This window comes from Meleagris gallopavo, chromosome 1 (assembly GCF_000146605.3).
Source record: "Meleagris gallopavo isolate NT-WF06-2002-E0010 breed Aviagen turkey brand Nicholas breeding stock chromosome 1, Turkey_5.1, whole genome shotgun sequence".
Classification (NCBI taxonomy): domain Eukaryota; kingdom Metazoa; phylum Chordata; class Aves; order Galliformes; family Phasianidae; genus Meleagris; species Meleagris gallopavo.
The window spans coordinates 38,872,983-38,897,963 of NC_015011.2; the positions used below are offsets into that span (position 1 = coordinate 38,872,983).

General features: G+C 39.1%; 1 protein-coding gene across 1 annotated transcript in view; it reads right to left on the minus strand.

Moving 5' to 3' along the window:
* The window catches only part of PAWR (pro-apoptotic WT1 regulator), a 47,451-nt gene that overhangs the window by 12,348 nt on the left and 10,122 nt on the right, over nt 1-24,981 (minus strand). Inside the window, exons 2-3 of the mRNA XM_031553732.1 lie at nt 22,409-22,537; nt 7,289-7,323 (exon numbers count right to left, since the gene is read on the minus strand). Coding sequence (XP_031409592.1) covers nt 7,289-7,323; nt 22,409-22,537 — 164 coding nt within the window. The remainder of the gene's footprint in view (nt 1-7,288; nt 7,324-22,408; nt 22,538-24,981) is intronic.

The following is a 24,981-nucleotide window of genomic DNA, read 5'->3' on the forward strand; positions in this document are numbered from 1 at the left end:
ATACTCACTGCTATGAAGAAAGTCAGCTGCATTCCAGCCTGACCAAGTACAACAGTTTACAAGCACCACAGGAAAAAAACAGCACAAAATATCTGGCGTGATGCTCCTCTGATTAAAAAGGTATGTATTTTTTAGCCTATTTATCATTTGAAGTGGTAAATAGACTAAAAGGTGATAAGTTTTCTTCTTCAGATCATGTATCTATTCCTTAAAAAGCACTGCAATGGAATCATAACTGATTATCATTTCTAGTTCTGGAAAGAATAAAAGCACCTCAAATATCCTTACAACATCTCCTTTAAAACACAGGAATTATATGATTAATATTTGTGCTTAACAGTTTTGCATTTCATAACTCTAGAAAACCCCTGCTGACAATGTGCAAATCTAGATGGATTCAGTGCAAATCAAAAGCAGGCATATCTGGCAAAAGAATGTCTTCTCGTGGATACAAATATTGCTCTGCTCCAGTATGTGTGAAGTTTCCAAGGCACACTGACACAATTGTAAGGAATTTGTAGCTTAATGTTATTACCATATTTAGCACTGTTTATTCTCCATCTAGAAGATTTTTTTTGAAAACATTTCTAGGACCGGATACGCATGTTGCAACACAACATAAGAGAAATATTTTAGCTTAACTCTATAAATTCTAGATTATTTAGCTACTTGAAAGATGTGTTGTTTCATGCTGTTAATGTCATAAGAACAGACCACGTGAAAAAAGACTCAATTTTTTATCACTCAGAAATGATCCCTTTTGACAACAGTGGAATATCTCAACCCAACTCCACCGAGTGCTCTTGGCAGGTGCTCCTAAAGGAAAGCTAAAAGAAAGAATAACCAGATAGGAAAGGTTTCATTAATAAATTAAGACATTTTCTGTATTTTCCCTGAATCACACTTAAAAATTTCCTTGCTTATTTCACTGGAGACTGAAATAACTGAACATATTCATTTTCAATATGAAAAGAATGTTATCATGAAGACTTCTAGGAAATGGGATTTTAAAAATGTTAAGGTGTTAGTCCATAACCTAATACAAGGAAAGTAACAGAAATGAAGTTCATCATTTTGCTTGTTGTAACAAAACAGCAAAGAAATTAACTCACATTGCAGCTTCTGACAAGTCCTATATGAAATAATAGCTCTGTTTTAGAATGGCATCCTACTCATTTCCTTTAAAAGAAAATAAAACCTGCTATTCAGACAGGGTCAGCTTTAATAGCATTACTGCAGAAAGGTGGAATAAATCTTGTTATTTCAATGTATCTTGGTTCTCTGAATATTTTCCTTAAGCACCATCCAAAAGGCAATTTCATCCAATTAATATCACCTAGTCAAAACCAAATGTCATTGATTTCAACTATAACACATTTACTTTTATTTCCAGCATCTCGTAACTACACTTAATTTGGAAATTTGCGATTAATTGTGTCACTTTGGAATCCAGCCAGCTGCTAACAGCTTCTTTGAAAAAATGAGAGACAGGCAACGTTTCTAAACGGTCTACCTTGGACTGCTGTTCCTCAGGTCTGTGGGGCCATGTCAGCGCCCATCAGTGCTGAGCCAGAGAAGAGCAGGCCTGGCCCTTACAGCTGCATGCTCCCAAGCGGCATGCTCCCAAGCTACCTCCGTGGCCCTGGCCCAAGGTGACAGAGCAGCAAAGTCCTGACCCTGACCCACAGCGGCTGCCTGAGGCACCAGGGACAGGGAGGAACTGCGGCATGATCAACTTAGGCCATCCTAAGCTTCTGTAAAAACAAACCCAAAGCGTTTCAGCAGCTTTGTAGCAACAAGAGGGCTATCACAGCCAAGAAAAGCACCTCAATAACCCCCCCACCCCCAGCCTGTTTAAGAGCTGGTTTCTGCACAGCAGCTCTCCCACCACCTGTGGCAAGCTGGGTGAGACAGCTCAGCGAGCACCCTGAGCAGGCTGGGCCCTGCCATAAAGCTCCCAGGTACAGGCAAGTGGGCAAGTCTGGGCACACTGTTAGGAGAACATGTTGCAGCTGCGTTCTTTCTCAGTTACAGAGAGCAAGGTTAGTATGCAGCACGTGAACAGTTAGAGTTACTACATTTTTAGTGTAGTTTCAGCTTTTTAGTAATTAAAAAAAAAAAAACGAGCAAGAGAACTTCGTCAGGTCTTTAACATCTCCTTCACTGCACCTCTATCTAGAAATGAGTGATCTCTTATACTTCAGCTATTTTCTATCTCTTGCAGGATTGCTGAATAAGAGCACAATGCAGTCTGCAGGGCATCAGTGGGCAGAGTCTGGACCTACTGGCTTCCATGTCAGTGTGCAGTGCAACCCCAAGCAAGGAGAAAAGCCCTCTGAAATCTGCCTGATAGCCATAAAGCCACACCATATTGTACTCATTTCCACTAATAAACAAACTTATAAGGGGAACACACCCCTGAACCACTAAGAGATTTTAATCTCTTTCTATAAACTGATCCAGCTTGATCTGCATGAACCATACAAAATTTATGAATTACTTTTAACCCTACTCTGCAAAGTTTCAGTTTTAATTTAAGATACGTCTAAAAGGAAAGCTCAGTAGCTCCAAAACAGACAGGTAGTCTTTAAAGTAAGCCATTAAAACAAGCCCTGTGTATTTCTCAAAAAAAATCTGACATCCATATACACATCCTGCTTTACTGTTAATTGCAAATTTATTCATTCACAGAATACAAGAGAAACATAATTCATGCTTACATGTAGATTGCACTTAAATATTTCAAGAAACAGAATCTACTTTGTCATTCATAGAATCTTCGATTTGGAAGGGACCTTTAAATCCCCTGCAATGATCAGGGACATGCACAGGTAGACGGGGTTGCTCAGAGCGTGGTCCAGCCTGGCCTTGAATGTCTCCAGGGATGGGGCATCCGCCATCTCTCTGGGCAACCTGTGCCAGTGCTTCACCACCCACATAGTAAAATACTTTTTCCTTATATCTAACCTAAATCTGCCTTCTTTAAGTTTGAAACCATTTCCCCTTGTCCCATTACAACAGACCCTGCTAAAGAGTCTGTCCCCTTCCTTCTTGTAAGTATACTGACAGGCCGCTATCAGGTCACCTCGCAGCCTTCTGTTCTCCTGGCTGAACAGCCCCAGCTCTCTCAGCCTGTCCTCACAGTGAGTGTTCCACTCCTTTAATTGTTTTTGTGCTCCAACAGGTCCATGTCTCTCCTATACTGAGGGCTCCATACCTGCACGCAGTACTCCAGGTGATGTCTCAGCAGTACAGAACATAGGGACAGGATCACCTCCCTTGACCTGATACCATCTGAACTGACACAGAAAACCATGCTTACTAATGGCAGTGTTCCTCCTGGTTTATAATAACTACACACAAGGCCTTTTCCAGTAGTATACTCAGCTATAGTAACAGTAGTTGTATAGTAACAGTAGTTGTAATGGGCAAGATGAAGCATTTCATGTTAAAAAAAGCTTAGGGAAAAACTAAAGATGTGGAAATAGATACAGGCCAGAGAAGGACACCTGCATATTTAAATCACACGTAGCTGATGATGAGCACAGCTGACTGGTCATAACTCTCCAACATGTTCAGGAGCATGTCCCAAGGCCTTCATGTAAGCACAATCCTGAAGGTACTGGTCATGTTTTTAAATACATCCTACAGTACCACTCTAAATCACAACAAAACCATCACTTCATTCTGAAAATATTTTCTGTGGTTAACTCATGCAACTACAAAGGAACCCAAATACAAAATTCCAGGGTGGGAGTGTAGAAAATTTTAAAGCAAATTCAGTAGACAGACTACAGTTACAGATTAAGATTCTCATCCCAAGCATTTATTTACTTTATTGTATAAGGAGACAGGCTCAGTTTGTCCAAGTCAGCCAGAACATAAGTAGAATAACAGAACAGCCAGCAGACTTCATTTGTAAACACGTCTTCCCATCAAGAGGCACTCAGTGAAATGGTTTTCTCAGGAATACCATATAAATATTTCACCATGTATCACTGCATCCATACAAGGCAAAGTAGTCAGTATGTCTGATTAAATAGGTAGTAAAATGTGTGCACTTCCTTGAGTCCTAGAACAAATGATGAGATCAGGAACTCCATCAGAACAGACCAGCACATACCCTTCCTTCTCTGCTTCTGATACATCTCTTGACTTTTTAGATCCAGGGAGACAAGTATTTTAGTAGACTTGAAAATAGCTACACGGAAAGGGAAAAGGAACATACTGGAAGTCTGAGATGGTATCAGTAATCCAAGATTAGAGGCCAGAAGATGGAGACAGAGAGAAGTCTAGCACCTTGGTTAAATGGTTAAACAGGAGAATGCAGGAATATGAGGGACAGAGGGAAAAGGTTGTCTCTGTCTAACTGGGCCAGGAAATGGAAATGAGTAAAGTGAACAAAAATGCTGACATATCGCTTCTGGTGAGGAACAACTGGGAAAGAGGGAGAAAGCAAGTGATTATGAGCAATAAAGATGGGGGAAAATGATTGGAAATTTTCTGACAAATAATACATTCTTCCCATGGGGGTCTCTAATAGAGCAGGAATTTTAAGAAAATACTGCATTTTCACTTTTGCTGTCAGTTGCCTGTTAAAGTCTGCTAGCACAGATTCTCTCTTCCTCATCCAGGAAGCACTGACTGCTTGCGGTTAGACCAGTGCAAGGAATAGCTTCAAATAGGATCTCAGAGTGGTTGTCCAGAAGTTATAACTTGGTGCTCTCTCGATACACTTTGAAAACCTAAGTAAGTATGAACAGAACTGTTAAAAGTCCATTAAGTTGAACACATCTGGGACTTGAAGAGACTCATAATCACAGAATTGAACTTTCTGTTTGCAAAGGACTTCTGCTACATTTTGAACATAACAGAGATCTACGCCATAGTGAATGAGAGCAGGCTGCTTTCTCTACAACATTCTTGTATTGCAACGATGGAAGACAAGAACAACTCAAATACTCTCAGAAGAGAAGAGGACGCTGGTCCCAATTCTTTTAAGATTTTACACTGCAGCCACTGGGAGACATGTTTTGTTCAAATGCTTTTAACCAAAAAGTTACTTAGGAGGGAGAAATTTTAGAATACAGAAGAAAATAGATAGGTACTTTTACCTCTTAACACAACCAGTACTGAGCCTCTGTCTGTGAAGAACTGACTATTGCACATTTCATGGAGGTATTGTTAGAATAAAATCCACCAATATTTGGGTATTGTGTGCTGTGATGACTTCACAGGAAAATAATTCTTTGTTTTCAACATGAGGTTTGAAGATTCTACAACAAGTAAGATATACAGCAACATACATTAAAAAAATATTAAAGAGCAGCTCACAGCAAGTTAGATTCCTCCTGAATGTGCTGCAAGTCTTGAGGGGCAAAGTTCATGAACAAAGAATGTACATTCTACATATAACTAAAGCTGACTAAAGACTACACAAACGTCTTATTTTAGCATTTCCTAACTTAAGAGTCTTCTATTCTTGCAGTGTTAATCAGAAGAATTAGTTTGTTTTCAGATATGTTACAAATGTGTGTGATTACTCAAACTTCTATTTCTTGGCACCCTAAACACAACTGAGTTTTCCTAAGTGAATAGCAAGTGAAGATAACGCTTTGCAAAAAGCCACCAAATACTGCGACACACACAATTAAGTATCCATCAGATACAGACAACAATATGAAGAGAAAGTGAAGATTCAACTAAAATGTGCTTGATAAAAAAAAATCCATGAAATTTCATAGGTATTAATGTTGTGAAAATAAGTCCACCTATTCTGCTATAACAAAGTGATTCAAAAAAACCCTTGAGCAATAAAAAGCATTTGGTCATGTTTATCAAAATCCAGAAACCTAAATATAAAAAGAAAGCACCACAACAAGAAATCTAAAGCATAAAACAATAGATGCGTAGCTTTGAGGGGGGGAAAATACACCAGTGAAGACTAGATAGTTGAAGGAGCTCTCTGCAGTTACTTCTACAGCCACGAATAAACCATCCACATGTTTCACCTGAATAAAGGATGTACAAAAGAATACACTCATATGTGAAAATAAACACATACTTATTAAAATGCCTTGCTTCAGTTGATGTATTTCAAAATCCATGTTACCTTTACATTTTTAATAAACATGATAGCCATGTCTATATGTTCCACATGGACAAAAATTTCACACAACGTACAGCACAGAATCAGCATCTGAAATATTGTTCTGATTGATAAACTTGAAAAATGGCAAGAGTTATACTTGTCTCAAAGACAAACAAATAACACAAAGGACACACTAAGTGAACAGCATCTCCTGCAAATGAAATATTAAGATGATGAAATCACAGAAATTACTGTCAGTAGTACTGTGGAAAGCAACAAAATTACCTGTATTGAACTTCAGATTCATAACTCAACTGTTAAACTACTGGCTCCTAGGTTATGCGTAGACCAAAATACTCAGATATTGCCTTGGAAAACTGCTTGGCACTAATAAGACTCAATAAAACACTAGCTGAGTTTTTTGTTTTTTTGTTTTTTTAATAGTGATATACCAGGGAGGGTTTTATAAGTTTGGCGCATCACTCCAGTCCTTACTCCAAATCAGGCTATGTCTTCAGCAGTAGTATAATGGCCTATGCTTTCAAAAAACAATGTATTTCATCTGCTTTCACAATAGGATTCAGGTTGGCCACTGGATCAGTCTGCTCCAACCCCTGCTCAAACAGGGACACCCAGAGCACAGTGTCCAGGACCATACCCAGGCAGCTTCTGAAGATACACAAGCAGAAGACCCCACAGCCTCTCCCAGGCAATTTGTGCCAGTACTTCATTAGCCACACAGCACAGAAGAGTTTCCCAGTGTTTAGAGAGAACCTCCTGGGCTCCTGCTTGTGCCCACTCCATCTTGTCCTAACAATGGGCACCACTGAAAAGAGTTTGGCTCCATCCTTTCTGCAGTCTTCATGTATTTACAGACATGGATGAAACATGCTCAAGATAACTGTTCTCTAGGCAGAGCAGTCCTGTAATAAGTGGGGTACTCTAGTTCAAATCATCTTGGTGATCCTTCATTGAGCTCTTTAACAGTATGTCCAGAACTGGACACGGCACTCCAGGTGTGGCCTCACCAAAATTGAGCAGAAAGGATTATTCCCCCTGGCCTGTTGTTTATACTTTCCCTAATGCAGCATCCATTGTGGCAAGAACTCATCGGTCGCTCATGTTTGACTTGGTGGCCAAAGTCTTTCTGGGACAATATGTATGTGAATAAGTGTGTTGAGTACAAAGATCTCATACCTTTTATATCTGCTTGAAACCATCCTGGAGGAGTCCTGAAAGAAACAGAAAGCAAAAACTCATCAATTAACTTTTTTTTTTTTTTCCATAACATTTTGTCACCCCACAGAAAATAAATCCTACGGTTAAGAGAAGGAGCCTGAAACAGCTGCTGTACAACTCACTTTTGCACTGTTTTGCTGTCAGGACAGACAGAATACTGGGATTATTGTCACTGTACTACAGCTTTTCAACACCAGCTCTGAAGCCTTAATGACAATGTAAAATGTGATGCACTCACCATGCCCTGCAGTGTTCCCAAATACTACCATAACAGTGTACATAGTAATTACTATATGAAAACATTTGTGCATTTTGGTACTTGTTAATCAGCTATTTGCTAATATTTTGTTCAGGAGTAACAGAGCAAAACTGCTCTGATTTTCCTGGCACCATTACTGTCCTCCTGAAGAAGAAAAATGGAAGCTGGCAAGTAGTACAGGATTGAGACCCAAATCAAGTTATTGCATTACCAGCTGGGTGATGGTGACTATCTACAGGTACACCTTTTGTCATGCTAACCCAGGTACTGTAACCTGGCTCACCTCAGATTCACTGAAGCGGTATTCTCCTGGCATTTGCTGTTAAACAGATAGGCTAGAAGTCTTGACACAGCTGTTTCATGCACTCAAATGTACAAATAAGAAAAGCTGAAGCAATGTATTTTTATCGTAATGCTACACTTAAAAGTTTCAGTAACTGCCTGATCACATAGAAAAATTAAGACATGTTTCAGCTGGTTAAAAGATAGCTCAGATTAGACAGCAAATGCACAAGCATTTTTTAGAATGTTGTAAGAAGGACATGAACCAATTATTTTATTAGTCATACACAAAACTCCCCCCAGCATCGGTAAATATTAGGTAAAAAGTCAGAAAATATTATTTAAGTAGTTCATGAACTGAACAATTGCCTTTACTGGAAAAAAGAATAACGGCAGAACATGAAATTCTCTCTGTTTATGACACTAATTACAGAGAAGCGTAGAAATGAGTTTTCAAAACAAGATGCAGGAGACATTTCCATCCACTCCAAAAATTCTATGAATCATTACACTGCCTTCAATGATCAGTATACTGGTGTTTTTGTAAGTAAAAATAAACTAGCTAAGAACGAGGATAATGAGAGTTATTTTATGAGACAAAATAAAGTTGGTAAATAATATGTTTTACAGAAACAAAACTTGATCTTAAAGTCATTACAATTTGTAAAACATTTTCAACTTCTGCAATATATGCCACACTTTCCCTCCTATAAGCAGAACAAAGCTGTTAAAAAACATAGGAATTATTTAAAGAATCCTATAAAGTGGTGCAAAATTGCTGTTTTAACAAGGATAACTTATGATTGATAATAGCATCTGAAAAGCTGCCATTTACAGATATGAAGCAACAACGCCTCTAATTTTGCCTCTATAAGGGCAGGCTGTGCTGCCACGCAGAAGGACATTGGCAGGCTAGAGAAATGGACTAACAGAGATCTCGTGGTGTTCAAAAAAGGGAAACACAAACTGCACCTGGGGAGGAATAAACCAAAGCATCAATATGTGCCTGATGGGCCGGACAGCAGCTTTGCAGAAAAGGGCCTGGGAGTCCTGGTGGGCACCAAGTGGAACATAAACCAGAAGCGAGCCCTTACAGCAAGAAAGAGCAACAGGATCCTGGGCTGCAGCAAGAAGCAGAAACTGCCAGCAGAACAAGGCAAGCAATCCTTCCCCTCTCCCTGTTCAGCCCTAGTGGGATCACAGCTGCAGTGCTGGGTTGAGATTTGGGTTTCTCAAGAAAAGGAAGATGTACTGGAGTGACTGCAATGAAGGTTTGGAGCACCAAACATACAAGAAGAGGCTGAGAGTGCTAAGAATGCCTGGCCTGGAGAAGGCTCAGGAGCAATCTTGTTCATGTGCATAAATAGCTGATGGGGCAAAGAAAATGATGGAGGCAGATTCAGTTGTGACTCTAAAGAGAGTTCTCTGTATTCAGCCCTGGTGAGGCTGCACCTCAAGTACAGTGTTCAGTTTTGGGCCCCTCTCTACAAGAATGACGTGGAGGCCCTGGAGAACGTTCAGAGAAGGGCAATGAAGCTGGTGAGGGGTCTGGAGTGGCTGAGGGAGCTAGGACTGTTTAGTCCAAAGAAAAGAAGGCTCAGGGGTGACCTTGTCGCTCTCTATAACTACCTGAAGGGAGGTTGTGGTGAGGTAGGGGTCGGCCTCTTCTCCCAAGTAAGTAGCAATAGGACGAGAGGGAATGGCCTCAAGTTGTGCCAGGGGAGATTCAGCCAAGTTCTGCTTATTTTCATTTTGAAACAGTTTCTTTTTTAGGAAGATGCTGAAGCCTCAAGGTTATGGCCATACTCCCTGGCGAACAAACTAGAAAAGGCTAGAAAAATTAAAAGAAAGGGAAAATTCGCACGATGCTGCATTGTAGTGAAGAACATTCCCTTGTACAAAGATATCCCTGGATTTTGGTGCCTGTGTCCTACACACACCTGCACAAGAGCACATGTGTAGGGGCATACATAGCAGCTGAGACCATTTCCATTAAAAAAACCCCTTATTACCAATCGAATTTCTGTTCAACTAGGATGTAAGCATCTTTGCTATTCCCTTCCTGGCTCATCTTGGCATTTCATGTAAACAGTGCACAGAGTGCATAAGAAAGCTGGTCATCAGGGCTTAAATAAATAGAGCTGTCTGTGTTTACAAGTGTCTGACAAAGATTTCCAGAGGTTAAACCAAATCTGTTAGTTAAAATGCATTAACAAGCATTACTTTAAAACGTGTACGATCTCTGGACTCAACCAGACTATGAAAATATTTCACTGCAAACCCCTAAAAGACTACTTGAAAGTTTCACAATCAAAGATAATTGCCTAGATTAAAATAGACTGCTGGAGTACACTGGTATAAATCCCAGTATGTATAATATGTACAGTATATTAGAACAGGACTGCACAGTGTTAACTCAAATTATGACCGTGTAATGATATTCCTGCAACATGCAAGGTAACATTCTGACTGAAAACAAACCATCAAAACAATTTTGGTTTTCATGTGCAATCCAGACAAGAGCCCTGTATGTTCCTCCAAATGCAGGCAGATCAACTGCACTGCCAGGAGAAAGCAGGTCTGCTGCTGAACTTTGGGGCTTCTTCATGTACGAAGGAACAAGTGGATTCTATCTCCACCTGGCTTATCAAGTTACCTCAGACCTCCTCTGTGAGCCTACAGAAGTCACATCTTAACTCCATCTCTTTTCTCCATAGGTTCAGTTGTACACTACCATCTCCACTGAAACAGCAGTGAGATAACACGAGTGCTGAATAACTGAAAAGCAACCCAGTGCTAATGCAAACCAGGAATGACTACAGCTGTGAAAGCAGGAGAAAGAAAGATGACACTTCTCACTCTCATCAAAATTCCTCATGAGAAAACATCCTGCAGAAGCAAGAGAGTCATGAAGGTATCACTTGCCTTCCATTCCTGAGTCTAAACAATTTCAGAATTTCTAGAAGTTTTCCACAGAACATAGCACCAATTCACCACTCAGAGGAAAAGATGTCACTATTCATTTTTTCTCACTGAAACCATTCCTTTTAGAAGCACCCTAAGGTGCTTCCAAGCTTCTTAAAGAAGCAAGTTACATTACTCACTACTTGCACACCTGTAGCTGTGCAATTTCCAGATTTCTGCTTGGACAGAAAATTATACATACAACAACATCCCAGGCTTCCTCCCCTCCTCTTATACTCCTAGCTGCCAAGATTTTACATCTATTGCTTGGATTCACTGCATTTTATTTCTTCCTGGTTCGGATGACCTTAAACACTCTTTATACACTCAGTAAATCTCTTTTATAAGCAGCCATTCTAAAAATGAGCTTTTACGTCTAAAACTGTTAGGAAAGCATGATGTTATCACCTCTTATTAATCATTTACAGAATAAACTGAAACAGGAACCAGGTAGGATCAAGTGGAAATAAAAGTTGACCAGCTGACAGGATATTTTAATCTTCCTTTGATTTGTACTGTCAAATGGGAACCAATACAGTTCAGAAGAGCTTTGTTTTATTTATACACAAATTATCTTTTTAAAATGTACCACAGGTTTAATGAATCTATGAGCAGGACAAAGACGTTTCTGTATTCTGGAAATGAAAATTCAATTTTGATAATGAAGCACCCAGGAACTTAATCCCAGGTCAGCAATAAAGAACAATTTCTTCCTGTGAGGCAGCTAATGTAGACAACAAAAAATATCAGAAAGAAGAAGAAGAGGAATATTTTTGTTTTATCTATGCTAAAGAGAAAAAAAATAAAGTTAATATAATTTTAACCACCTATTTTAGAAATACTATCTGACTGAGGACAAAATTCTGTTCTCAGAAAGCAGTGAGGCCACTGGCACAGCTGTCCAGAGAAGCTGTGGGTGCCCCATCCCTGGAGCTCTCAGGGCCAGGCTGGATGGGGCCCTGGGTAGCCTGAGCAGGTGGGGGGTGCAGGCCTGCCCACAACAGGGGACTGGAACTGGGTGGGTTTTAAGGTCCTTTCCACACTAAGCCATTCTATGATTCCATTATTTAGATAGGCATTCATAAAAGTGGAAAGGCAATGGGATTATAGATCTATACAAGGATAATGCTTTCTTTAGCAATGAACCTTTGAAAGAAAATATAAAGCTAAGCTTGATAAGTAAATTAATCTATTAGAGCATCTACCTTCAAGCATCTTTACTTGCATAGATTTCCTTTATACATATCTATATAATTTTTCATACATATATATATGTGTGTATATCTGTATTATACATACAAGTGTATGTATTACACATACATATGTATATTTCACTAAAATGTATGTTGATACATACATGGAGTAATACCAAACAAGATCCAGAGACAAGACATTACTTAGGTGCAGAGTACCTAAGCAAGGAACTTCCTCAAAAAAGAGTGGGGAGAAAAAAACTGATTGGAAAAACCAGTTTCAGTCAGGGAAAAGTTACATTTCCTTACTTCTGGATAGAAATTTACACTAAAATGATTTTATTTTATTATTATTATTATTTTTTACACTCAGACTTACTTCTTTTCATTACTATATAATAATGAAAAGAGACTTCAAACAAGAAATAACATGCTGGAACACCTACTAGGTGCAAGTGATAGGGATTGTTGTCATGAAGCTGAAAGAATTCTGAATCATCTCTTTACATGCACAGAGCCAGGAGGCCACTGAGAAACGCTGCAAGAATGTCTAGGGCATCCAATCAGATGTGTAATGGGAGGTGAGTACTCTCAGTTCTTACCACCAGCAAAGTACCAAGGGCATTAAGAGAGGAGGAAAAAAAAAAATGAGAAGAGACACCTGCAGGTAATCAGTTAACTCCTGGGCGTGTCAAGAGCCATCAAGAAGAAAACAGCTTCTAAATAAGGAAACTTTACGTACTAAAATGCATGAACAGAGTTTTTTCTTCAATCTTTTTTCACCCATGCAGAATTCAACCCCAAAGAGCCCGAAGAACTCAGGAGAAGCAGTCGGGCACTCCAAACAGAAAACAAAGGTGACCAGTGTCACCTTTTGTTCCAATTCAAAAGATGATATGATTCTTTGCCTTACAGAAGCTTTTGCCATCAGTCATGCTGGGCCATTTATTTCCACAAGCAGATACGGTAGGAAGTCCTTCACTTCTCAATAAGTTTATATTTAGCAGAGGACTCTTCTTTCCACAGAGGCCTCAGCCAGAGTGCATACTGTGTGATGACCATTTCTATTCAAGAAATCCTAAAAGAAGATTGGGAGGAAATACCCATTTAGGCACCATCATTTTCAACAGCCAAACAGAATTTCCACACAGACTCTTTTGGGAATAAAATCTTCCAAATGAGTATTCAATTATCTGAGTTAAAAGTGATGCCAATCCAAAAAAGAAAGCACGTGGCATAAAAATGAATTCCTTGACAAGAAGCCCCTGCTGACAGCTCCAAACATTAGGCAGGAATTGACTCCTATTCCTTCTGGCTGTATAAAGGCTCTGAACTGGCACAACACTAGCTTATGCAATTCTGGAACACAACTTCATGAAGTCAAAAGTGAAAGAAACAAATAGAGCAACAACAAAAAAAAGCCCTGCTCATAGAGGCTGAGAACACGGCAGTAATAGCAGCAGATAAGAAAAAAGAAAAAAGTAAACAAAGCAAAAAAATCCTAATGGAGGGAATGGAACCAAATGTAACAGAAGCTACAATAAAGAAACCATACCACACACACTTTGCTTCCCACTCAGTCTGCCCGAGGACTTAAGAGAGCTGGAGCACTCCTATGGAGAAAGACTGAGGGATCTTTGCTTGTTCAGCCTGAAGAAGACTCCTGGGAGACCTCATTGTGGCCTTCCAGGACAGGGACTGAATTTTTACGTGGTCTGACAGTGACAGGACAAGGAGGAACAGTTTTAAACTAGAAGAGGGGAGATTTACATTAGACATTAGGAGGAAATTCTTTACTCAGAGGGCGGTGAGGCACTGGAACAGGCTGCCCAGACAACCTGTGGACACCCCATCTCTGGAAGCATTCAAGGCCAGGCTGGATGAGGCTCTTGGCAGCCTGATGTAGTGGGAGGTGTCCCTGTCCAGGACAGGGGGCTGGAACTGTTGGGCTTTACCATTCCAACCTAAATCATTTTGTGATACTGTGATTAAGCAGTGCCTGTCCCACTGGCTGTGCTGATGTGCTTGCTGCTGCTCACAGGGACAACCTGAAGCAGGAGCAAGGAACTCCACTGTGCCTTGTCTGACCTCAGGCTTGATTCCTCATGAGTTTTCATGCAGGTCTTACAATGCACTGTTGCACAGGTGCATGGGCACATCGAAACCTGTATTCAGCTAGAAAACACAGGTACATTTGACTTTATTTACCAGGCATGAAGCATATTCCAGAAACAGGATTTTAAGTTTAAACAACTCCTTCACGAAATTAAACATTACTGAACACAAATGTCTAAAATGCTCATTGTAGGCAGCAGCATCACAAAAGCAACGCTGCTGACCATGTGCAGATCCTCTGGGAAGGCGGCACTTACTGAGCTGGCGTGGATCAGTACCACACAAAATCTTGCAGGAAAGGACAGGAGGAAGATTTTAGAAGAGAAGCCTGTAGCTGCTACAGAAGTCACTGTGATGCAGTCCCATCAAGCTAAGGATTCCACTGTTTTTAAATGGAGCTTCTATTTAAAAAAAAAAAAAAAAGCCACCAGACAATTTAATTAAAATCTAACCTCATTTTTGCTTAAGGACTTCAGTATTGTTTAAGGACTTTAATTATATCAGCCAAGACCACTGTGCAACATCATTACCCCTAAATTCAGAGAAATGGTAGAATAATTTATGGTTTGAATGCTTTTTTGGAGGCTTTTTCCTACTATCTCCCATACTACAGATAAAAATTAAGACTGGAAAGTCAACCAGTTGAGAAATGCCAGAATGCCAGTAACTTAGGCAGCTTTCATTCAAATCCTTACAGCTACACGCTTCGTGACACTGCTTTTTATGATACCATACCTTGTCATACTTTTCCATGTGTTCTTCCATGGAACACAACCAACAGCTCTCCGAGTAGTGCTCTGCATATGCTGAGTATTTAAGAATTGGCCACTCTCTGCCTTATTTTTTGTAGTTGGCATATTCCAACATCTCTGGATATGTGCCTGCATTACTGCAGGCTGCCAGCACGATTAACTGATTGTGCGTGATCACAGAAAGATGGAATTCCTGTGTTCCTATTTACCTTAGACAGATAACAGGAATAAAGTGGGTCTCCCAAGTCATGCCAAGCATCTCTGTTAAACATGGGAAGCACCTGGTTCATGTCAGGAACTGCGCAGTGCAGTGAGGCCCCTGCACCTGATGCCACTTACCTTAAAGCCACTGCACACAGAAAATCTACCTTAGGTGCAAATACATTAAAAGAAAAAGTGACCCTTCAATACTTAAACATTGGGTTTTAATGATTTTTAATCCATTTTATGGAAATGTTTTCAAAATATAATAAAATTTCCTAATAAATCTTTCTACTGCATTCACTATTAGTGCCTAAGTGCTCTGCAGATACTAATGACTGATTTTGTACCACCTCCATGAGAGATCCTGCTGTTAAACTGCAAACAGAAACCCCAACATTATCTGGTAATTAAACTGTCAAATATCAGTCTGATTTTGCAGAACGATATACAACTTAATTTACCCCAAACCAACTCCTCTCAATTTACAAACTCCTGTATTTTAATTAGGAGTATTATTTGCTCTTTTTTTTAACCTATACTATGAGCAAACTATCGTGTAAAATAATACCTGGCCTAAGATCTGAAAAAATACAGCATAAAAATAAAAGTATGTCTTAATATATTTGGGCATTTCCTCTTGCACAACTAAGTAGTCTCAATAGACAGAAAGCTGCACCACAAAAATAGACTTAAAAAAGGTGAATTATGGCTTTTAAATTCACATTCTCCTATGTAAGAACAACATGAAACTCAGAAAACATCACTGAAAAGCTGTATGTATCTGAATAGATAGAAACATCATTACTGTATGCCTCAGATAACAGTAATTACAAGATGATGCTGTATGACATTACACTGTTATGCAAAAGAAAAAGCCAGCAAGTGCAAAATAGACAGGTATTAACTGCAATATGAGTTAAGAAACATATTTGGCAGCATATTCTTGGCATAAGATTCAAGTAGGAAACTCAGGGGACGCTCATGCCAAGCAGGTTTTCAGCTCTGTTTCCTGATGGAGATGCATGTAATAGTTCAGTTCTCTGCATTCCTCATCCTTTCTCACACAGCTAAGAAGTCAACAGAGACTTTTATTCCCTAACTTAATTTTATTTACTGCTTTCAGCATAGCTTGTGAGGTGCCTCTATTAAGCAACATTTACAGGCTGTAACACAGGCGTGCACAGCTGCTTCAGAAAATTTCCATGTGCTGGGTCTCATCTGAAGCAAATGGGAATATTTAAACAATGACAACTGCCACAGAGCACTTCTGTGGGTATCCCTCATACTGCATTCCTCTTAGGAATCATTCACAACGTTCTCAAGATATGTTAGGCCTATCTAGAACAAAAGGTTAAAAAAAGATCAGACATGTTTTTCCTTCAGTTTTCATGCTCATGTATGACTGAACGTGCAAGTCATGACCAAATGGTCTCACTAATAAATCAAGCCAGGTGACTTCAGATAGGATTAACTGGTCTGCAGGAAGACAGCACTAGGGTCAAGCTTTAGCCTGTATAAAAATGCACAGAAATGCAATTTATTTCAGGAATATCATCACAGAATTCTAGGGGCTGGAAGGGACCTCTAGAGATCATCCACAACCTCCTTGGGCAGCCTGTTCCAGCACTGTCATCTTCACTGAGAAGAAGTTCTTATGCACATTGGTGAGGAACTTCCTATGCTTCAGTCTGTGGCCATTTCCCCTTATCCTGTTGTCATGCACCACTGAAGAGAGTCTGGCCTCATCCCTTTGCTTCCCACACCTTAGGTATTTATAGACATTAATAAGATCCTCTCTCAGTCTTCTTTTCTCAAGGCCGAACAGACCCAGGTCGCTCAGTCTTTCCTCATACAAGAGATGCTCCAGGCCCTTCACCATCTTTGTGGCCCTCCGCTGGACTCTTTCCAAGAGATCCCTGTCTTTTTTGTACCAGGGAGCCTAGACCTGGACACAGTACTCCAGATGAGGCCTCACCAGGGCAGAGTAGAGGGGGAGGATCACCTCCCTTGACCTGCTGGACACACTCTTTTTAATGAACCCCAGGATCCCATTGGCCTTTTTGGCCACCAGGGCACACTGCTGGCTCATGGCCAGTCTGTCATCCACCAGGAACCCCACATCCTTCTCCACAGAGCTCCTCTCCAGCAGCTCATCCCCAAACCTGTACTGGTGCGTGTGTTTTATTCCTCCCCAGCTGCAAGACTCTACACTTGCTTTTGTTAAACCTCATCCAATTCCTCTCTGCCCAATCCTCCAGCCCGTCCAGGTCTTGCTGAATGGCAGCACAGCCATCCTGGGCGCTATCCCCTCATCAAGGTCACTGAAGAAGATGGCTGAGGAAGGCCTTATAACGTAAGATATATCAATATATAAGATTCAGTACTACAAATGAAATGATTTTTTTTTTTTTGCCTTGCAAGCATCTCTAGAGTTGCTGACTGTGTGTCAGAGTGGATGTTTAAATACCTCAAATCTATCTCATACATGTTCTATCTTCCATGAAATCATTTGATAAGGTCGAACATTTTACAATTCCTTGAGTTTCCTTCTAGTTGCTGCACAATCTATGAGCAATATGGAACTCCAAGAAATACCCACCACAATCACATACACAAAGCTAAACTAATGGCTAGGACAAGACTACCACAATTTCTAACTAGTGCCCAAGGGCCCTGCTTAAGTTCCTGGGCTCTGCAGCAGCATACAATTCACAGTCAGGTGCAGTAAAACAGCAGGTATGGCTTAACAAAAAGCATGAGTCATGTCTCCCACTGGAGTCCCAGACTTCAGAACTCTTGTGAAGCAAAATTCCCCTACCGGTTTCATGCCAGGAGCACAAATCCAAGAGCAGATTTCTAGCAAAGCACAGTACAGAGATTTTTTGTGAATCACTGCCACAATAGGTGTTTGTGACTGTACTAGTTATCAGCTGCTGTGCCTTAACTAGGAATTAAGAAATTAATTAGACCACTTGTGCTACTGTGACAAAAAAGATCAGCATTCCCATTTCACAGCAAGATATGTTAAAATCATTCTGATTTTTGTAAACAATATCTTTCACTGAAAGGATTCAGAATATTTCACAAACCCTCAGAAAGGGACATAAAGTGTACAGTTTCCACGCTTACAGGCACAAATCTGGTATCTCACCCTATCTCTAATTTCATACCTACTTACAGTTCCTTTAGAACCAAAACCTTCTGATGTGCCTGGTCGAAGTCTGTCAGGGAGAGAAAATGATTCAGCCCATGTAACTTTAGATGTCTACACCTGATCTAGTCAGACTCCTTTTGTCATCACCAGGGAGAAAAACACCTATCTAGAATACGATAAACCCCACCCCAATGCCAAAATAAAAAATAATTCTGGAGATCTTAAATACGTTGTTATTTCTTGGTGTTCTTGCCAATGCATGTTTACTGAACTATCGCCACATTTTATACTTACTTAAATATCAGACTGTTCAGAGCAGATGATATTTTTTGTGGTGTTTTCACACAAGTGCCTAGCACAACAGCTAGCATTCACAGACGCTAGAACACTTGAAATAAAACATGAGCTGAAAGGAAGCTAATGTGAAACACAGGATTTCAAACTATTTCCAGTGTTGAGAGTGACAGTTCTGCATGATAATGGCATAATTTCCACAAAAACAAACAACACTCACTAAAAAAAAAAAAAAACAAGAAAAACAAGAAAAAAACCCAAACCAAGCCAACCACCCAAAACCAAAACAAAAAACCCACAGCCCACAACAGACTGGAAGGTTTTAAGGAATGAAAGAATCTATACACCTTTTCATACGTTGATAAATTGCCCACAATATGAAAAAAGTAAAATTCAATTTTAAGGTGAGCTTTATTTGCCTTAGGGACACTTTTTAATCTCATTTTTCACCCTAAGAAAGCTTTATTGTATTTCAACCCTATGTCTCTACAATCATTGTCAAGCCAACCCTCAGTCTTCTTTCTTCATAATAAATTTTTTATATATTTATATATATTTTTTATATATATATATATATACACACACACACACACACATACACACACATATATATATATGCACGTCTCTCTACTGCTGCAAATCTTTCTGAGGACTTTGGATTAATCTTCTCAGCTTTGCCCAATTTGCTCTCTAGTTTTCCACAAACACCATAAGTAATACTTGAGCTGAGGAAGTTGGGCTTGTTTAGCTTGGAGAAGAGAGCATCTGAAGGCACCTCACTGCGGCCTTCCAGTACGTGAAGGGAGCATACAAGCAAAAGAGGGACTTTTTACATAGTCTGATAGTGATAGGACAAGATGGAATGGCTTAAAACTAAAAGAGATGAGATTTAGGTTAGACATTACAAAGACATTACATTTTTCTTACTCAAAGTGGTGAGGCCCTGGCACAAGGCCCATCCCTGGAGGTGTACAAGGCCAGGCTGGATGGAGCCTTGGGCAACCTGATCTGGTGGGGGGTAGCCCTGCAAACAGCAGGGGGGTTGGATCTAGATGATATTTAAGGTCCCTTCCAACACAAACCAGTCTATAATACAGACACAACAATGTGGTATCGCCCTCAGATATCACTTCTATCACAACTAAGAAGTCATTTTAACTTTTCTTGAAAAGGTTTGCACCAAAAATGGCACATATTTTGGTCTCCAAAAATATTCCCCAAGTAATGGAATTTCAGAAAGCAGTTGTCCGTGGTATCAGCATAACTTGAATTATTTGATGTAAAAAGATAAGACTTTGTATACATACACTGGATTTGAGTATTAATAGATCAGTTGAATTTTTTCACCTTGTGGAATCCAGCAAGTGTTCTAAGTGACTAAAAAATATCTTCAGTGGACTAATCATTTTTTCAGCCAACTCTTGCAGGTTTTCAACTCAGGCGTTCTTACATTCAGGGTAAACATTTCTGTCCAACTATCAAGAAAGACATTGCTATCAAATATTTTTGCACTATTTTCCATCTTACTATCTCTGCTAAGCATGAGATAGGCCTGGATTAATTGCCAGACTGCCAGTTTCTAGCCATAATTACTGCTTGTCCTTAGCATTACCTTTTTTCAGTCTGCATCCCCCAGTACATATCAGTGAACACTCCACAGCACAATGACCCACAAGCTGAGAGTTGCAGCCTTAAAAATAGGACAGAAATCATGCAAGGAAGTCTGAACACACTTGTTCTGTATTTGAGAGTGGATTTAGTTTTGATTCACCTGGCCAAGTGAGGCTTTCCACACTTGCATTTGCTAAAGTTTACTGACAGTTCTGATTGTAATGTTGTTTTCAATGTTTATAAAGCTGCCAGACCTACCACTTCCACATTGCTAACATTAAAAACCACATTGCTAACATTAAAAAAAAAAAAAAAAAGTCCCTACGTTGATTTCAGCTAAAATAAATTCTGCTTCAGGAAAAATACTCTCCTATCTACTCTTAAACAAATCTCCTATCTCTGTGCTTTGCATCAAGGGCTTCAAATTCAGTCAGTTAAGCACTCAAATCTGTTTTCAAAAACTGCATTTTTCCCACAATAAGGAGAAAAGAAGTGTCTGACAATACTAAAATAAAGATGAAAGATCAGGTGAAAGACTGGAAACAAGAGAATATTATTCAGTAATACATTTCTCCCTCAGACACAAAGCCAGTATCAACTTTCTTGTTTCCCATATAAATGTTACAGTAATTATTTTCCACTTTTGTAAAATAGCAGAATGGACAAGTAGCGAACATGTCTTCAACTAAAGAAATGCATTTATTTCACCTAATAGGTAGAACTACTGACAAATATAATTATTTGTCAAAGTCAACTGAATTGACTGATTTCTTAAATCTTCAATATAAAATCAACATTTAAGAACAGAATGAGGCTCAACCATTAGAGCAGAAGCAAAGGGAAACTAAGTTAAAGCTGAAATAATAGTGCTGACAAATTGTTAAATTTGGGCAACTTATAAAAACCTTCTAGTAAAAAGCAAGTTGACAGAGTCAGTAATAAACTGATTAAGTCTTAGCAGCTTCAACTTTCTAATATTCCGTCTGTTCCGTACACGTGCCAGTCTGGGTCTTTGCCAGACACAAGGATGGGGACATTCTTTTGTATTGTTAATGACAAGACATCCCTGCTACGCTCTGTCAGCAAAGAAGAGCTAGTGCCTGTGTGAATGTGGAGGCGACAAACTTGGAACTCTGTAGGATATGATTAATGCAGACAGCCTGGTAAACAGAAATTTAGCTTGCTGGTCAAGAAGAATAGGCTATATGGATGAATAAATGGGAATGGGACATGGGAATAGAGCCAAAATGTTATGTAATAATACCACTAGGGGAATCAGAAAGTGACAACTTTTGGAATGCTTAGTGAGAAGGTGAAAGTAGAGCACTATATATATATAAATAGAATATATATATATATTTTTTTTTAAGTCAGACAAACAACTTTCAAAATGTATGTGAATATTTCAGAATGAGGAATCTTGCCAAAGAATCTGTAAAGACAGTAAATGATCAAGTAGTAAGAGGCACACTCAAATGTGACCATTTTCCTTCTATGATCTCTGCAGGAATATTTTTACTAGTGTTCACTATAGAGGAACTCGGTGAACTTGCGCCCTTCTTCATGGAAGACTCAAAGGATCTGCTTCAAACAGAAGCTCTGGTTGAACTTAAATAAACAAAATGAAAAACAGCAAATTGTCAAAATGAGAAGTTACTTAATCCTAAAACTTTGAAGGAACAACTGATGCCAAAAGATGTAATAGCTAAACTACTCAAGAACTACACAGAATGACTGAAGTTAGCAGAGCTCTCTGCGTCTATCTGCTCCAACCTCTGCAGGTACACCAAGAGCAGGGTGCCCAGGACCACATCCAGACAGCTTTTGAGGGTCTCCAAGGAGATTCCATTGACAGCCATGCATTGCAAGGGGACTGAAGAATAAAATGTGGGGAGAAAAGTGAAAGATTACGCAGTGGCAAAGATTGTTCTCTGTGTGTGTTTCAGTATCAGAATCCAGAGAAGTTTCTCTTCCTCATGAGTGTTTCTTGGATACTAATATCTTTAGCTTGACAATTCTGGTGTCAGAGGTGTGTCTCAGAAGTGGTGAGTTTGAGGAAAGAGTATTTGACAACTCCCAGATAAAGTTTGTTTCCAGATAGCCCATAAATCTACTGTTAAGTAGGATTAAAAAAACAAAAACAAAAAGCAAAAAACAAAACAAAACAAAAAACCAACAAAACACAAAAACAAGGCAACGCCAGTTAAAAAAAACTGAGTAAAATACCAAATGGAAGTGTTAGGATCTCACCTGTATTAAATACGATCCAGTAGAATCTGCACTGGAACTCTCATTTTGTATTGTATTCTGTTGGGTAATAGCATCCTCCTTCTTTCGCTCCTTCTGCCCTGCTTCATCATCTTCATATTCATCAAGGCTCTAAAACCAAAAAATATTCAGTTATAAAATCATCATCTTATTTTGCTTCACATGCTTTTCATATTTCATAAAATTCATGCATCAGTGAAGTAATAGTCTAAAAGATTAATTTATTTTTTAGAAAAGTTTAATTGAATTTTTAATGGATCTTGATATCTCCAGTACAAGAATGAAGTTTGACAACTGCTTTTTTTGTTAATTACAAAAAGAAATAATCAAGATTCAATTTGACAGAGCCCTACGCAACGTTGTCTGAGTTCAGTGTTACTTTTGCTTTGAGCAAGAGCTTAAACTGTACCTTCCACTTGAATGATTCTGTGATTTTACAGCCCCATTTGTCCTAGGCAATAATTTTACCTCTACATAACAGATCTGAAAGAAGTACAGAAAAGGAAAAATACAGAAAGAATTAATTTTATTCTCAACTCAATAGCTGATTTTTTAAAAAATTTTTACATGGTGAGTGAGAAGTATCAGAAGTATCACACTGAATCATCCATATTACCATTGCTCTCCTTAACTTTGAGTTCATCTTTGAAAATTAATTGTCGGAAAATAGTCATTTTAAAATCAGCCGGGCATTCATATAAGTTAATAATAATTTACACAAACGTGTAATCGCTTGCCTTTTCATACCACATTTACTGAAACGCTGAGTTCAAAAGGACTACATTTCTAAAGCACTGACTACTAATATATGAGATCCAAAAAAATACCATGAGGACAGAAGGCAGAAACACTGCCCTTGCGTTAGCTCAAAGTCATGCTGAAGCCAGGGCTGAAACAGCTCAGCCAGTTTTGCACTAGGTCAGCTGCGTCTAGATTGGTCTGTATTAGTTTAACTTACACAAATTTATGGAAAGTATTTGGAAGACCATCTCAACTCAGACGTGAATCTCCAAAACCGTTTGTCCACAACATCACAAACTGTTGGCTAGCACTCGGTGTTAAAACACCACCACAGCAAACAAATGATTCTAAGGCTTTTGAGAAAGCTTCCAGATGAATGTGCCACAGCTTGAGAAGCAGAGGGCAACAGAGACGAATGTAAAATGATTTGAATTCCATTTTCTAACACCCACAAAAGATAAATCACTAGTCTGAGGTTTAGATAGTGACAATTTTTCACATCATCTTATCTAGAAGACACAAGAGTAGACAAAAGCCTACAAGGAGAATGCTGAAATGTAGCATTTTTTGTAAAGAAAAAGGTGTTATTTAGTAACTGAAAATCACAGTAGTGTATAACAAAGAAAATTTGGCTGCTGCAAAGCAAGCACTGCGGTGACAACAGTGCTAAAAAACAAACTAAAAAGGCACACACTTCCAAAAGCAAACATAAGTGAACCCAAATAATGGCCATTTAAGTTCTCTGCAGTACCACCGAAGGCAGAATCCTAATGCAGTTTCACTAGTGTACTTTTAATCAACATCTGAATGCAATTACTGTAGACCTGCCTACTTTTATCACTAGGGAATGGCACACTTAAAAGGTTATTACAGCTGAATAATCATACACTCAAAAATATTTTCAAAAGGTGATCTTCTCAAATTAAATGATTATAAATCAAAAATATTTCACTCCATTGCCTCAGTTCTATTACTAACAGAGAGTTTCTAAAACAGTCATAGTACATTCTAGAAGCTGATTTTTAAACCTACATTCTCCATCTTTTATAAACTGTAAAAATGAAGAGTTCTGGTAATAAAAACTTCAGTCTGTATCTTATTTTATCCACCATTCATGTAGCCCATTCTGAAGTTTCAGTATCAAAAATAAACCTAAGCCTCTGCCACAAAAAATGGAGCCATGTTCTTCTCTTGAAAAGTTCAAAGAACTACAAGGTTCACAGAAAATCTCACATACATTCAGACTAATGTTGGGCAGGTGGAGAATGATATTCCATTTGAAAAACAGAAAAAAAAAATTGATTGTTCTTCTGTCCTCTAAGTTGTTTCTGTAAGGAATGAAGATCTCAGATAAACTCAAATGAAGAGACAATCTGAGAGGAACTGGAGAAGAGCAGCCTCTAATAAACCAAGAAGAAAATCAACAGGATGAAGAACAGTTAGCAGCCACTGAAAAAAGCTTTAAATTTTCAAGGGAAGCATAAAACTCAAATTCCAACGCTGTAGGAACAACAACAACAACAAAAGTCTTTGTAATGACCAAGCAGACACAAGTGCTCCTTTCTTCCCCAATTCTCTTCTTCAGATGCACGCCTCATAAGTTTTTTCTAGAGACCATAAGTATCAACAGTAATACTTATCCCTGAATACAATTACATCTCTGAGGAAGAATGTTTCCCTCTCTTTTCATATAACATCACCTGGTATCAACCCTTCTCTCGGGGTTCTTGGACAGGAACAAAATGCCATCATCTGATAGGAAATCTCCAGGCACAGAATGTTAAAATCAGCACTAGCAGTCAGGATTTGCCAGG